Below are 14,865 nucleotides of genomic sequence, written 5' to 3'. Positions count from 1 at the left end.
TGCACTATCAAGGTGAAAAATGGCTCGCTATAAGACATTCTTTCAGCCCCTCAAAAATAGTTCAAAAATGTAAATTCACTGTTGTTGTTGCATGGATGACCTGTAGAGAAATAGAGTTAAGCATTAATGAATTGCAGGAAGAGCCAGTGAATCCATCTCCTCTGATATGCACACATGATATGCAATTAAAATCTCCATTCACATTCCTGTGGGGATGTCAATCAGAAGAAAAGCCTTTTTGACAGCACTCACTGAACCGTACCAACTAACCACTGAACAGGAACTTAAACAGTAACAGCTTTTGTTACCAGCAAGAAGGAATTTTAGTGCAATTAGGTTGGATTTCTAAGAAATTATTATGCTCAGAATTTTTTTTTAGCGTATGATTAATAATGGAAATGTGTCAAAGGAATTCATATGTCGCTAAGACACTACATAATCCAAACTACATATATTTTTAAAAAGGAGTTACTTAAAAACAGAAGTTATGGACTCCTTGCCAGACTGAACTGAAACGCTACTGAAGATTAAGCTACATTTTTAAAAGCTCTGGCTAATATAAATGGATAAGAAAATGTTCTAATTGAGATTTAAAAAAAAGATATTATATTATTTGGTTTCCGCATTGTATGTATTTGAAAAAAACACACAGATAACAAAATAACTTATTGGTCTTAGTTTATAATACCTCCTTTCAGTACTTCCAGTTAAGCGAATCAATGATTATAAACCAATAAACCATTTGATTAATATTTAAATAAAAAGGAAAGCCTGAAAGCGCATGGCAATCATTACAAAATTAAAGTATGGATTTTTTGTTAAAAAATAGCATGCTTTGAAAAGTCATTTTAGTTCATACAAATTTTCATTTGCTCACTGTCTGAAATCAGTGGAAATGATCATAGATCATTCGCATTGCCATTACTCACATAGCAAAGCTCTGTAACCACAGCAGGGTTAACAAAGTGCAGAAACGGGGGAAGAACCAATGAGAATCAATGTTCAGACCGATTTACATAAGAAAAAACATACGGCACAGGCACCATGGCTAAGCTTTGCATGAAACAAATAATGCAGGGATCTGCAACTTTCTTCCTGAACATTCACTGTGTCTTATAGTTTCAGTTCCATCAAAGCACTGATGATTTAGCTGGCCCAATCATTTGCTAAATTTCTAGATGTTTCCCAGATCTCTGCTTTATTTAACACATAGACTCTGCACTTCTCAATGGCTGCAGATCAGGGAGATAGACCACAAAGGTTAATTGTCCATGTGAAACTTGTACTGGCCACAAAATAAAAAATGCTTTATTCACTTATAATCAGAAGTCACCTAAGTCACTCCCACATGTCTATAGAGAGAAGGTTGTCAATCAGAGCACTTTGCTGCCAATTTCTAGTAAACCACATGATGTCCAAAGTTCTGTTTACAAAACAATGGCACAAAAAAAGACTGGATACTGTCACTCAAAAACAATTAACTTTGTATGCTAATGACATGACTGAAGAATCTGGAATTATGATGTAAAAGCTTGTGAAATTTCAACATACAGCAAACTGTTGGAATACAAATGTTACTGGCCACTCATCATACATCTCCCTTCTTTTCATGCTTTCCAACCATGCTGAGAACAGCTGCCTCCTGACTATTAACACTCATGACAAATCACCTTTCTAATGAATGGTGCACATGACAGAGGGAACAACACTCCAGGACAGCTCTAATCACCTGCCAACAAGCATTTGGGACCCCCGATTTATTTACAAAAAGAACAGATACTGCAGATACTAGAGAACTTGAATATATTTTTATGTAAGTCAGATAGAAGCTTAAATTTTCATTTAGCAATCAAAACTGTCAAGTTTACAAAACTCATTTTTGAGCTCATTTAAATGCAAATAGAGCTTCTGCTCTGTTTTATTTTCAGATCTTTAAATTAAACTTTTTGCATGGGTGAAATGTTCAGTACATCTCAATCAAGGAGTACTTTTACTAAGTTCTATAGCTTATATCATTATAACACATTAAAATGACATTAGCTTGACCTGTTCCTATCCAAGATTCTTCATACTTACATCTTAAAAGTAATCTTAAAATGGTAACACTGACCCAAGGCAATTTATCTGATATATTAGTAAGCAGAAACCAGCTTCTGAAAGGCTGGCTACATAAAGAAAATCATACTGTATAATGATAGCTGTAGCTGTCAAATTCATATAAACCACCTTTATGGCAGAATTATAAGGCAGCAAACCAGTGTTAAAATATAGTGTAATCTCAAGCGAAGTGAAGAGAAATGTGCAGCAAACACTACAAAAATAAATGAATGACATGAGAACCAACAATCTCCAGACATTGTAAAAGTGCAGTGCTGTTTATATAGCATTATATGCAGTATAAACATAACCCAGATAAACATCCTATTGTGACAATTGCTTCTCCATAAAGAAACCAAATATGTTCTTTCATTCTGATGTATTCTGCTGTCTGCAATTTGTCTGGCAATCGAAAGATCAAACTACTATCTAAATTGACCATAAAAAAACATACATAATTTACTAGGCCTGTATTTTCTTCTGCACAGAATGAGCATTCTGTTCCTAAAATCCGAACTGTCCAACTGTACAGCCACCTCATAAATTATGAGTATTGAAGGGCATCCTTTTCACCCTGTTTCTTCTGTGATTGACTGCAACTGAAAAATTAATATTTGGGGGCTTTTTATTTTCTTTCATTCCTGTGTTTCCACATACACTAATGAGTTTAAACAAAAAATAACGGAGGCTTCTTGACTTTTCAAGTAAATGGATCATCTAAAGTTGACCCCAACATCCGATGACATTGTTAATATGAAATACCAGGATACCAGCACCAGGATTTTGTCATAGCTCTCAAACATGTCAGAAAGTTTCTGTTCTATCACCTCATGCGATAGGTGAAGACGGCTTATCTTATAATCAGTCAATTTTAGGATAAAAAAAATCATTGTAAATTAAGCATCATAAAAAGACAAGGTCAACTTCATGTAACACCCAAAGGGGCAGTATCTCCTAAGACCAGAAAAATTTCAACTTAATTGAAGAGGCCTGAGGCTAAAACACATACAAGAACTAATATTGCAGATCAGAGTCCATATTACTAATATGTAACTGTGAAATCACATTTTCTAAAACCTTAACAATATAGTTAAGATATAGAAGCTGAAAGCTAATGCACTTATGTTGGGTAATTTACATTTTTCCTTTTGGGGTGTTGTTAATGGGCGGCACTGTGGCAACTGTGGTTAGTATTGCTGCCTCATAGCACTGGGGCCCTGGGTTCAAGTACCAGGCTGATATCTGTGTGGAGTTTGTACGTAATCCCTTATTCACATGGGTTTCCTCTGGGTGCTCCATTTTCCTCCCACAGTCCAAAGCCATACTGCTTCTGGGAAAACTGGCACTGGTGTAAGTGTGTGTCTCTCTCTGTGTGTGCCCTGTGTTTGACTGGCATCCTGCCTTTTGTATATGTTGCTTGCTGGGTTAGGCTCAGGCTCCCTTGTGACCCTATATCGGATGAAGAGGATAGAAGATGGATAGATGGGTTAGTTCTGAAATAAATTATGTCAAGCACAGTGTATACTCCCTCACACTGATCAGTTGTACTAACTGAATGCAATGTTAAGTGAAACAAAAGCAATAAATATAACATTCTTTATCATAAAAATATTTGATTATCTAAGGAGACCATTTTTAATTCAGTGACAGAAGCATTTCACAGCGACAATTTATAACACCACTTACTTTTCCATGAACAAGACAATGCCATGTTACCAGTAACTGTCCTCTACTGCAATGCCTTGTCAAACACTTCCCAACAAAAAAAACGAAGCTATCCTGTCATTACAATTATGAGACTGCGCTCCCCTTCCAACTACTGTAAAAACAACAGGTGGTTACAAGTACAAGAGTTCAAATGTATTAGTAACATGGACTGAAGAAGAAAACGAATGCTTTTTGTTGTCCATTTGCTCTTATGTATTAGTTACATACTGGGTTTATTTTAAAAATGAATAACAAGGTAGTCGAAAAATCATCTGAAATAACATATTTTGCACAGTAGCAGCTTATATGAAGTCCGTAGTTATACCATGGAACACATAAAGATTTATTCCATGCTGAGAAGAAACGAAAGGAAACTCAGCGTTTCGGCTGTGGAGCCTTCTTCGGGTCACACACCATTCAACTTAGTTATACCATGCCTCTGAAAAGTAAATTCGCCAACTTCTACATAATTAAAAAAAAATATTGTATTGTAAAGCAAGCTTTCCTAACAATCTTTGCTAAACAGCAGTCATACTAATACGCAGAAACGTGCACGTGTATTTATTGAAATAGTCCCACTGTTTTATGGAACTAATTGGAAGGATGTAGGACTATTCACCAGCCTCCCACGAACCAGTATTGCCCATCTCTCACAGGCTGTACCGATACAGTTCCTCCAGACAGCTGGTACATAGTGAATATGGATCGGACGTTCCTTGACTTGACTTTTCACCAGTTGTTTTTATTTTTTATATTTTCATAGTATTTGAACCTCAGAGAATTTAAAATTTCAGCAACTGATTTTGTCAAACTAAAATATAAACGCTAGTGCAGAATTTTCCATTGCGCAATCGCTATTACAGATCTAGCAGTATTCTGGAAATACCCTGCATTTTTTTTTCTCTACGGTTACAATAATTCGAATTATAATAAATTATGTGAATTTATTGTAAGCGATAGGTCTGAAATGCTTTTACATTCTGATATTTTCTTTAGAAAATGTTGTTTAATAATTTTGTGGCAATATAAACAATTTGCAATTATTTCATCACCTATATACATTCTTTTGTATTTTCTCTCACAAACCACTTATTATTGGTGAAATGTTTGCCTGGCATGCCAGGAATTGCTTCATGAATAGTACAATGCTCAAAATCCTCTCTGAAGACATTTGCCAGACTTTTTAGACAATTATATGCTTCACTGCTACATTTTTGTAAAAAATACTAACCACAGTCATTGCCTCCCACATTTAGAAATGCTAAAAGGCCAAAGGTCATTAGGAATCAAAAGACAAATCTTTTACACAGTGAAAGAACAAGCACTAATATTAGAAAATGTCTTGGTAGCTGGACTCTGTGATTATTTGTATTATAAATGTTCAAATTCACAAACGTGATTTATGTTTGTAGTGAGGTATAGTGTGAGACAGTATAGTTTTGATGTTTAATTTGATTAATATGTATTTACAGCAGCCGACCACTTCTTCTCTACCAAGTATTGCATTCAAAGATATTTTTTCTGAAACTTGTGAAAGTTTAGTAATAACTCTCCAAACCTTTAGTCACTTTTGTCCTAGTTGGCGTATTATTATTATTTCAGTTGTTACTAATCAACAAGAGCTCAAAATAGCCTCATTTTAGTCAAGTATTCTTTTACAAATCACATTTGCATTTCTGGTCAGGAAAGGTTGCCAGAAATGAAAGAAACCCCAATACACTGGCCTGAGAATGGTGAAAATGGTAATGGAGGAATAAAAACACATTTCCACCCCCCAAAAAGAACATGTCTTTGCAGGTGATCCATCTGCTTTCAGAAAGTCACTTATTCCTGGTAAGGGCTACAGGAACTTTGTGAGGTTTGAGAAAATGGGAGAAACCTGAGAAAACCCACGGGATAACATGCATGCTCCACCCAGACGTGTCAGACTGTACTCAGACCCAGGAGCTATGAGTCAGCAGAGCTAACCACCTTGTCGTCCTTTATTTAACTACATTTTCTAAATGCTTGGCCGCAATGCTGCCTCCATCTAGAAATCAATGCTTATCGTTTCACTTAAAAATAGTCTGGATTCCGTGTCATCTTTGCAGCTCTGTGTTCTCCGTTCATTTTCACAAGGATCAAGTCCTTTGCATGGATGGAAATTGGTTTAACATAGAATTTTTTCCATAAACTAAAAATTAAATGCATTCCCTTCAATGGTGATAGTGAGGCTATCAATCAGCAAAACGAACAGCAAGGCAACACTGAAGAAAAATTAAGTGTGGTTTTGCACCCTAAATATAAACATACTGCAGTGCTTTAAGTGATCACCCTTGCAAAACTACAAAACTACTATACTGCTCGAAGTACACTACTATACTTTACATCTATACTACTATCAGTATTCTGTATTGGTTTATAACACAGAACACATTCAGTATTATTTGCTTGTAAAGCAATCTTCATACTTCCATAACCTTATCATTAACCTCATTTTCTATGAATAACGATAACAGAGGTCTGTACAATGCAACACAAAAGCATCTTGTGTATTCCTTTATTCACTCTCTATGCCTGCACCATATACAATTTAAAAAAAAGAAAAATACAAAAACGTCTGCTTGTTTCACTTCCAATCTGATAGTGAATTGTAATGTTCACACAGGACGAAGACAGTGTAACTTAAAAATACTTTAATGATTCAGATTAGTCATTTATATATGCTTTAAAACTCACGTATTGAGGTGTGACAGCTATTCCAACGTGTGGCAATTGAAACAGAAAGCTGGGTTAAGTGAAAAAAAAAAACCTGAACGCCCAAGTCTGAAAATCGATCATATAGAAATCACCCATCTAAATGACTAAAAACATGAGTAACATTAATATAAATCACTTTTGCAAGTCCAAAAATAGGGGCCTAAGTGAGTAATCCTCTAACTGGATCAATATAGTTACGAAAATCTGTAGGCATACATAGATAGCGTGTTTTAAATGATGAATTGTCCTACATTATCGCCCGTTCAAAACTGCACTACTAAACTTTGTTAAGTTGAAATAAGATTTACAACTTCAAACCCTTACCTGAAATTTCTCAAGCTAATACTTGAAGACATGCAGACTGTTAATTTGATTATTAAGTTATGTCTATGTTTGAATAATTTCTATAATTAAAATTTCTGATATTTCTAAATGTCTTAACACATTTTTAATGCAGTAAAGATATAACAGATGATGGCCACCTTTTTAGTCTTAAAAGCAGTAGTGGATCAGAAAAATAAAGAATAATGGTAGTGCTTCACAATTTAGGCAAAACCTTACATTTCAATGCATAGCAGCTCCTTAAAAAATCGTTTTCTGAATGATTGCTGCTGCCAGCCTTCTTATCACACACTCTGCTGTGGGTGGTATCTGCTTGCCAAGAATTGCCCTCCAATACTGAGGTTTCCAAGGTGATAATATGTAATTTGGAAGAAGATTAGCTTGTTGAAGTGTTCAGAGGGTCACTCCTGAGCTGACCTTTGCTGTGTCTATCTGGGAGGTGATGATGTATCATTAACACTCAGCAGCTGTACCTGAACCACTGCCATGAACATAATAGCCTTTTATAGCCAACAGGGGAGTGTAGATACAAGCCCTTTATTATTCCCCTAAACTAGATTAACAAATTAGATAAATTATTGAAGTAAAACTGCTTTTTCTTTCCCGGATATTTAATTAAGACTAACGTTTGTTTCTGCACCTTGCATAAATAATTAATCTTTATGATAAAGTTAAGTGCTCAATAAAAAATTAAAGTCACCCATTTTTGCACTTTGGCCTTGGTGTCACACTGTAAGTGAGCGAGCAAAGCCACGAACTCTTACTTTTTCAACAAAGCAAAACTGTTCATCGTAATAAGGTGAAAGACAAAAGTACTTTAACCTTTGAATTCTATCATTTTCCTCCTGTATTATTATTCAGCGTTGCTCAAACATAGATTTGGATGGCTCTGGTGTCATTTTAATAAACTCCTTTTGAAAGACATGCATAAATCATCTACTCTGAAAAATGAAAGACATCTAAACGGCAGTTCTTTTAGACAGATTACTGTATAAAAAGTTAAGAGCAAAAGCTTGGGTGAAATTTTTGCCCACATAACAAAAACCTTACTGACAGCGTAACATTAAATCAATCTTGTGTGAATGCATGACTGTACTTCTATAAATAACATGTGCTTCTTCTGAAATGAAGACTTTTCATCAGATGTACAAAAATAGCGAAAGCGCAGGATGACCATCTATCAGTCTGTGTCGGCTTTGTTTTTCATGTTCCTGTTCAAATATTTTACAGTTGAAAGCACCGAAGTCAGTGTATGAAAGTGTAAATGTGTAAGAGCTGTAACAGTGTGGTTACAAAGTACGGCAACCAAAAAGAAGTAGATTTTTTGGCATTTAAATGCCTAACATTTACAGTATGTATCAGCCATTTCTATGGGGTACTTATTTATTGCATATTTTAATTATCAGCCTATAATTTTATGCCACACAGACTGTTGTTTTGTTTCATGTGGAACTGTTCCACATATGGAGGCTCACAAGATAATTAACTAAATAGGATTATTGTTTAAATGTCACACAATTGTTCTGTTACTTTAACGCAGCTTTACTTTTTAATGCTGTGGAACTTTGTAAAGGGCTTCAATATATTTAGTGTTTATATATACAAATGTCATATATTTTAAACGCATTTGAGCTAGAAAAACAAGGCGCTTGTCTGTTACGTATACTTTATTGTTAAGTTAAGCATACCTTTAGGCTTTTCTATGACCTCCATCAATTATGTTTCAGGACACACTTCTTTTCTCCTTTTAATCTTTTGGAGGCTACACAGTGGAAGTTGCCCAGTCGTGAATTCCTAATATCAATCACGAACATAATTTGAACCCGAGAGCCCTGGGGATTCTTGGCATCAAACCTTGCTGATCCCCCAAGCCACTTCAATGGCAGGCTTACAAAAGTAAAGGCACGTATGGCTTAAACAGCTCGCTCCTGTGACCAAAGTATTATCTCATTAGCTTTAATAACTTAAAGCCTCGAAACTCTATTAAGAATATGTTTTTATATGCCAACAGAAAGTCATTAACATAAAGAAAATCATTAGCCTTCCACAGTGAACAGGTTTTGTGTATGATTAATGACCATGGCTGAATCTATGCAACACTATGCTGTATTCTATTTTACTCAAAGGGTGCCCTGTCGCTTCTCTCATCTCTGACAAATGTGGACCACTCCCCAGAGAGTTCAGGCTCGTTCTATATTAAGAAGGAATTTTTATTTTTGTTTTCTTTTTCTCCTCTGAAACCATAAGCCTTTAACGCAAGGCAGGCTTAAAGAGTGCATAAATCAGCTAATCAGACATCCATATTAAATAAGAATGTTGAGCTTCAAATACATTCATGAGAAGTCTGCAGTATTTGTGTTTGTTTTTCATTATATCCCAACATAATCACATACTTTGCTTCTTCCATTCACCCCTTCTTTACCTTTGAATGATAATGGATTAGAGACATGTTTCATTATTTAATAATTAATACCAAGTCATGCACCAAATTATTAGAATTGGGACACAATAAACTTTCTGAAACTTCTTGAGCAAGGTTTTCAAATATTCTTTTCTCTTCTACTCTCAGTATAAATTCTGAAGTACAAACAGAATACTCCTAAGACCTGAGAGTGTATGCAATCTATTACAAGTAATTTATTTATAAACTACACAGCAATATTAATAGCTTCTAATGATACGGTGTATGCAAAAAAACATATTTTTTTGTTAAGCATTTGTCCTCTACCCACAAAGTACAATTCTTTTAACTGCCAGAGCAGTTATAGGAAAGTTTATTCTCATTCTGTGAACAGATGGTAAAAACGCTGATGTTTTCAAAATCACTGTAAGACTTATATAAGCATAAGACAAAAGGCAATTGCCCCTATGTTTCATTTCTTATTTCATTTTCATAGCTGATTTTCTATTTAATTGTATTCACTTAAAACATGCCAGAAGTTTTCATCCTCGCCATCAATAAAAATGCCTCAATGAATTTTCTTAATGCAGCACCATAGCATTTTTTACAAACCCTATTGGAACATGTTCTGAAAGAAGCAATTCAGAACATTTCTGCTTTATTTGATTTACATATAAAATATCCAACACAACATACCACGGAATTATCATTTTATTTGAAAGGTGTGAAGATATAAAATTTGGCATTTCAACACAGCTGGGTGAAATTGATTCTGGTTTTGTTTCAGTTTGTGAAAGAAGGTTTCCTACGTTAAAAACAAAGAAAAACGAGATTGAAATTCCTGGAAATGTTAGTTACACTTCAAAATGAGAGGTATGATTTGAAAACACTGTCATTTTTTTCTTTTGTTTTGCTTTTATTGAAGTACTGATGGACATATTTTACTGCAGAGCATTCAGAAAACCAAAGTCAATTTGTGAAAACAGTAATGAATATTCTCAATGGAAACATTAATTAAACTACCTAGAGACAGGCACAGAATGTGAATACTCATTATCACCTCCATTTAATTTCTAATTTTTCAGACCTGTTTTGTAAGTATTTTTTAAATGTCTTTCTCTCTGTGAAAATGTCACATACTGTTCTGCAACCATAACGTCATTCATCTATTGTGAAAGAGTGGCTTTCAAAACCATGTCACTGATCAGATTTGATAACAATGTTTACACAAGTGTTCAGCTTCTAAATGGAAATATGTCACTATATTCATACTATCATGGAAAACAGAAACAAATGGTTACACGATGGTATAAATATAAAATACATTACATTTTACCAGAAGATGTACAAACAGCAAAAATAAACTTTACCGAAAGTCCACAAGAGCTATAGCCATGAAGAGTGCTGAGACACAGAGTTTTAAATTCACTTAATGAAGCTGTCCATTAATTCAATAATTGAATTTATGTCCAAAATGCTAAAGGCACTAGCTAATTAATACAATTTTGAAAACTAGTTAGGAAATGCTATTTACAGTATGTTCAAATCCTCTAATCATTAACATACCTCCCAGCTATACTACGATAGCATTTAAACTCATTTATTTTCTAGTTTTTTTTATTTTTATTCTTCATGTTAGCAAAGAAAAATGATTGCCTTAGGTACCTGGATGTCTTCCCACAAGCGAGGATTTGCACATCTAGATTAGTTTTCTTTCTATCACTTCAAAGTAGTCCTGTGTCTCAAGCAAATTAATATGTTCATTTTTTTCTATATTGAACATTATGAGTAATGTTCTTTTAAAATGTTTTCTTAAATTTAATATCATTCATCTACAATAGGTAACTATTTGTTTGGTGAATTATATATTTTCTGTAATTGTTGCCTAAAATGCACAGCTGACCTATGATCCCCACAAAGTGAATTTAACAGTCACCTTATTACTGAATATTCCAAAAGTATACTGGATTAAACCTATTCATGAACATATTTACAGTTCACCATACCATCAACATTTTTTTTTGACTGAAGTCAGTACATATGCACAAGAGAGCACATTTTAACAACTAAATCAAGTCTATGCGCTATAAAACTACATTACAAAACTGTTTTTTTCTTCAAAGTCTTTCTCGGGGAAATCTTACATTTAATATATGCAGCTATGAAAGCCTGACCCGTATCGAGTAGCACACCATCAATCTCGGTCTGTTTGTATAAGAGATGGATCGCACAGTTGCCACAATCACCCTCGTTTGCACTCCAGCCTCAATTTTTCTTCTCACAAGATAGTGGTCGCAGCGAGAAGTCCTAAGCACGAAGAAATATCACAAAGCCCATGAAGCCTCACTATCACACTCTGGAAACCATGCAAACACTGCCCTCTTAATAAACTGACCTGCCACCACCCCCAATCCCCCCAAAAAAGATTTGCTTCTAGACATTTTATATTGATTAATAAAATTATAAAATCTTTACATAGAGGGTTTGTTTCCACTTAAAATCACACACCTCTTTGCCGTGTAGAGGTCTCCGTAAAAAAATATTGCATACAAAATAAGAATGAGTACAGTACATACGACCACGACATGTGAATGCAGTAGACCAGCGTTTAATGAATGCACCTACATTAAAAACACAGTTCCATTAGTAGCACGTAAAGGCACATCATGACAGTATTTCCTAGATTTTGTTTCGTTAAACACATACTGGGAGAGTACAGGCAAGGCTTAAACATAAAAACTGTTGCAAGTATACGTAAACGATCCCCACACTTCTGATTTGAAAACAACACTAGTAGTACTAGCACTTGGCTGACGAGATAAACATGTTTAACTCTATATTACAGTAGCTGTAACACTGCCAGGGACGCATACTGTACGTACAATACCTTAGAGGCAATACAGTACATGCCATTTCACAGTGTAATGTTAAAACTTGTCTAAGAACAAAATAGTGTCTTGAGTCTCCAATGGCTTTATCAGGTGCGAGGATTTTTAATCTTTAATTCGAAATTGGATCCTATCACATAACGTCACGTAAACTACAGCAGCCACACTAATACTCAATACACAAGTTTCAATACTTTATATTTCGATACCCATCTACTGTATTATATTTCCTTAGCGTATTCAGTGTGCGTTCGTTTAAAATACTGTAAAGCACGAGTGTCCTACAGCATGAAGACAAGAAGATGACCCCTATTCCCCAGGAAAAAATGGGCACGGTGAAACACTTCAACATCTCAAACATAAAAATATATCAAAATACACTAGTCCGTCAATGTGCGCACTGAAAAAGACGACAACAAAAACTCTAATTTAAGTCCAGAATGGTGAACTTTATATTATGAAAAATAAACGAAGGACAATTATTATCAAAAGGACTAAAATGCTCCTTTATTGTTACATGGTTATTGAACTTAATTGAGTAATGTAAAACCTTCCCATTTTCGTGTCTCTTTCATATTTTATCTTCGATGCGAGTTAATTGTATCGGATAGACTGTCTGGAGAAACAGCAACGGATCCGTCTGCCCTCGAATGATGTGAAATCTTTGTCGATCCCGTTGTGGTTTGCTGCCACTGTAACATTTTTATCAATAAAAGTAACATGCATTGCTTGGTGTGACAGAGCTCCTGGGGGAAAGCCACATTGTACAATCTACAACGGGAATACCCACAACAAAACATAATCTTGCTGTCACGCATAATGCAAGAATTATATCTAAAGTCATTCGTTTTTTTTTTTATTGTCCGAAAAGCGGCACCACCAACAATACAGAACGCAGAAGCTGTGTGCTGCACGCTCCTGCCGTATAAAGTCTGTATCTACAGATTATTGGTTCAGGAACGGATACATCACCTAAACACATCTGGACACTGTAATAATTAAAGTGCATGCTTACTTTTCTCTCTCGGCTGCCATCCAATTGGCTGAGACTGTAATCAATTTACTTTTTTTCATTTAACACGCAGTTTGACACTCACTAACGTTAAAGAGTTATGCTGGCAATAGTCATTATTATTCTTCTTATTATTATTATTAACGCTGGGAAAAGTTTTTTTTTAATCTTATTACAGCACCGACTCGGTCCATAAACTTCAAATAAATAAACAAATCAGAACAGTAAAACAAACGAGTATCACCTTATTGCAATAGTAAGGGTCCAGGCAATGCGAGGGTCCCAAGCAGGAAGGATCTGTAGCTGATGCAGGCTGTGCTGGTGGAGGATAAAATCTCACGTCCATCTCAGTAGAAACATCAATCAACTCCTGTATTTCGGGTTCTTGTTTTCGTGTACACAAGGATTAAGAGTAAAAAAGAGCAAGATGTATGTGACTTAGTAATGGGTATTAGTAGCGCTCGTAGTACTGAAATACAGTAGAGAGGAACACCTTCTCTGCCTCACATCCGTTTGCGGTTTGCGAAAAACTCTCCAAAAATGAACCAGTCTCGCAAGCGTTCTCAAAAGCGAATTAATACAAAATCTACCTGGAAACTACTGTTTATCTCCTCATTGAACGACGTTAGCCTATTTTTATGCAAGTTTATTTTTCTGTTTATTTTTTTACGGAAAAAAACAAATCAGAGGATCCTTTCGGAATGGCTTCCCAACGCATTTAGTGAAGCAGGGCTCTGTTTGCTCTTAGCCTCCAACATTTCACACAAAAGACTCGCACGACAGAACATGAGCTAAAGCGCTTATACCCCTCAGCGGTGTACAGGGGGCGCCACAAAGAGAGCGAATACCAAATCGCTTCTATTCACAGTCCTTGAACTGGGCTTTCTTTTGCTGCTTCGCAAGTTATGAGATATTATGAAAATCTATTACTTTAAATGGAATAAAGTCAGTCCTTGTTCCACTTGATTCTTCCGCACTGATTGACATACTGTATAGTGTATACAGTTGTAGACAATCTTACTTCCCTGAGCCGTAGATTTTGTTTTTCATTCTATTGTGGGACAAGTGCAGTCCTGCAGTTGGTAGTAATTTGAATAGTATTGGGTGTCCAGATAAAAAAAAAAAAAACTGAGAATTTACCGCAGGTGAAATGGTCAAAACCATTTTATTTTGATTGAAAAATTCTATTGATATACATTTTTGTGTTTAGGGGTTGTGATATGTTGCGGTAGCTTAATAGATTTTTAAGTTTGGATCCTAATGGTTCATGTGAAATCATCAGTAGTGAATAGGAAAGAAAGAAAAGAACAGCGTTGAGCTATTCGTGTGGGGAAAAAATACAGGTTTCATGAAAAATCGCTCAATTTGTGACTGTTTCTGTATTTTTAATACACATTTCAATCTGCCCTCGAATGGTATGGATTGAAAAATATTTTAAGCAGAGAGACGGGATGAAATGTAAAATATCTTTCCATCTGCTTCCTTCACTCTCCTCTTTAACAAAATAAAATACAACAACCCAAAGTGTTCCCCTTTTGTTGGGAAAGTTGTGAGTTACCTGATAAATCAATTTAAAGTACTTATTACTGTACGGGTAAATATGCTGGTTCTGTCCTCCACAAGATGCTTTCAAATGTTTGCATAGTGCACTATGTGTATATAATCAAAAACGAAAGCAT

The 14,865-nt window shown here is 35.2% G+C and overlaps 1 protein-coding gene across 7 annotated transcripts in view; it reads right to left on the bottom strand.

Annotated features, from left to right (window-relative positions):
• tox (thymocyte selection-associated high mobility group box) overlaps positions 1–13,968 on the bottom strand; it is a 111,523-nt gene extending 97,555 nt beyond the window's left edge. Inside the window, exon 1 of one of the 7 annotated variants that reach the window (XM_088642376.1) lies at positions 13,431–13,968. In XM_088642376.1, coding sequence (XP_088498502.1) covers positions 13,431–13,532 — 102 coding nt within the window. In that variant the 5' untranslated portion in view covers positions 13,533–13,968. Of the gene's footprint in view, positions 1–11,430; positions 11,453–13,430 lie in introns of those variants that run through there. The other 6 variants (XM_088642374.1, XM_088642375.1, XM_088642380.1 and 3 more) reach the window with 6 other exon arrangements.
• Positions 13,969–14,865: the final 897 nt, after the last annotated feature.

Source organism: Lepisosteus platostomus, chromosome 8, assembly GCF_059453375.1.
Source record: "Lepisosteus platostomus isolate fLepPlt1 chromosome 8, fLepPlt1.hap1, whole genome shotgun sequence".
NCBI lineage: Eukaryota > Metazoa > Chordata > Actinopteri > Semionotiformes > Lepisosteidae > Lepisosteus > Lepisosteus platostomus.
The sequence above is the reverse complement of the archived record's forward strand: the minus strand, read 5'-3'. Positions and strand labels throughout refer to the sequence as shown.